The sequence below is a fragment of the Austrofundulus limnaeus genome, unplaced genomic scaffold (genome assembly GCF_001266775.1).
Source record: "Austrofundulus limnaeus strain Quisiro unplaced genomic scaffold, Austrofundulus_limnaeus-1.0 Scaffold878, whole genome shotgun sequence".
In the NCBI taxonomy this organism is placed as follows: Eukaryota; Metazoa; Chordata; class Actinopteri; order Cyprinodontiformes; family Rivulidae; genus Austrofundulus; species Austrofundulus limnaeus.
This window is the reverse complement of record NW_013953280.1, coordinates 184067-185890: the sequence shown is the minus strand read 5'-3', so window position 1 is coordinate 185890 and position 1824 is coordinate 184067. Positions and strand designations below refer to the sequence as shown.

General features: G+C 40.8%; 1 protein-coding gene across 1 annotated transcript in view; it reads right to left on the bottom strand.

Moving 5' to 3' along the window:
- The window catches only part of slc5a6a (solute carrier family 5 member 6a), a gene marked incomplete at its 5' end in the record, with an annotated part of 15680 nt that overhangs the window by 5939 nt on the left and 7917 nt on the right, over positions 1-1824 (bottom strand). Inside the window, 3 exon segments of the mRNA XM_014029287.1 lie at positions 455-558; positions 717-901; positions 1006-1092. Of these exon segments, the coding sequence (XP_013884741.1) occupies positions 455-558; positions 717-901; positions 1006-1092 (376 nt within the window).

The window sequence follows — 1824 nt, the reverse complement described above, 5'->3', positions numbered from 1 at the left end:
TGGTTTTATTTCTCAGAATTTGCTAAAGTGCAATGAACACACAAAATACACATGTCCAATATTATAAACAATAAAGAGGAACACACATGTTCAACACAAACCTGTCAGTCAGGACCATGAAGATGCATCTTATTTATAAAAACAGACATCATGCAGTCCTGAACTTAGTTAGTATTAAACTTGTGCAAACGAGTGTTTACATGCACCAGGCAGCGCTGACATGCACAGTTGCTAACTCTCCCCGCAAAAAAAAAGAAAAAAAAGAGTTTTACTTTCGTTATGAACATAAACAGTTTCTGAGCTCAGAATGGACCTGAATGGACGTTTCATCAGGTCTTAGTCACCAAAGAGCTGTTTATTTCATTAACGTCTCGTTATCGTCATGAAAAAAGGAGGAGTCAACGAAAATATTTCATCATGGCTAACGAAAACAGCACTGGCTCAAAGTGCCTACCTGTTAGAAGACTGACCAGCAGCCCCACCACCACCACTGTAGCAGAATTGTGAGCACTGTACCACATGTAGGACAAGGAGTAGAGAGCCTCAACGCCTGTCGGCCTAGTGAAGGGAAGCCACAGATAATGATAAACAACCCTAAAAAAGGTAAACACAGCACACACTAATATACAGTATGTGTGCTTCACTATCAGAAGTATGAATTTATTAAACTGTTACACAGGAATGAAGGCAGAAGACTGTCGAGGTTTGTTTGTTACCTTGGCTTAGATGTGGTGGTGCTGACCACTGATGTCAGAGCAGCAGTGGTCATGTTGTCAAACAGCGGCAGAGCGGTGGTGTTAAGTAGGGGTTCTGGGGTGGAACCAGACATACGCATCACAAAGCTGCCAATCCCGACCCAGAAGGCCATGGCCAGACCTGCTGCTAGCCCGGTAACTGCACCCTGAGAGCAGCCGGGTGGAAAACATCAACGCATCAAATTCAGAGACGATGATCAACTTTCTTTAAGTTACACAGGTTTTAGAAAGGTAGCAGTGCAGGACTCACAATGGAGTTTGCCCAGGGGAAAAACATTCCCAGGCAGAAGAGTCCCAGCAGAGGACCACCCACCATCCCAAAGATACTGAAGGCTGCCTGTGGACATCAAGCAAGGACACATTTGTAGGGTTCACACCAGGATCGTAGCGGGCAATTCTAAAACATTTCATCATTCATTTGAACATTACACTGCGCGTTTGAAAGAGGACCAAACCACTGGGAAAACATTACAACAGCTGCTTGTGTGGGGTGGTACTGCCCAAAACAAGTCCTGTCCAAGAAGAAAATAAAGATGAAGAAAACTACATGATTGACTGGACAGAAAACAGAAATGAAGAAGAGGGAAAAGAAAAAGAAGTGAAACAAAATAAAGTATCTGTAGCATCAGGCTAGTATCGATCCTAATATGAGACCAGAGTTTACAGATAACATCAGTTTTGATTGATCTGCTGTTACCTCCCAGTAAAACATGAAACAGTTCTGGTGTGTAAAAATCATGATGCTGTGAAGAGAAGGTTATAATCTTATGTTTTGAAACAACATCATTTCAGTTTTCAGCTTTAACTCCTGATAGAAGCAACAACTACTGTTCATCTGTGTGCTGCTAATGCTAGTGATAGTTGCAGTTAAATGATTAAAGGGATACATGATTTATTTAATAAACATATATTTTAACTGTAAAATAAAGACTGTAAAAATACTGTAGGATGTTTAGTTTTTATAATTTTTAAAAATATATTTTAACACGGACGGAGCCATTTTATTTACCCACAAAGCATTCTGGGTAAATGGTCATGGATAGGTCCTCAGTGTGAGTGAGCTATATCC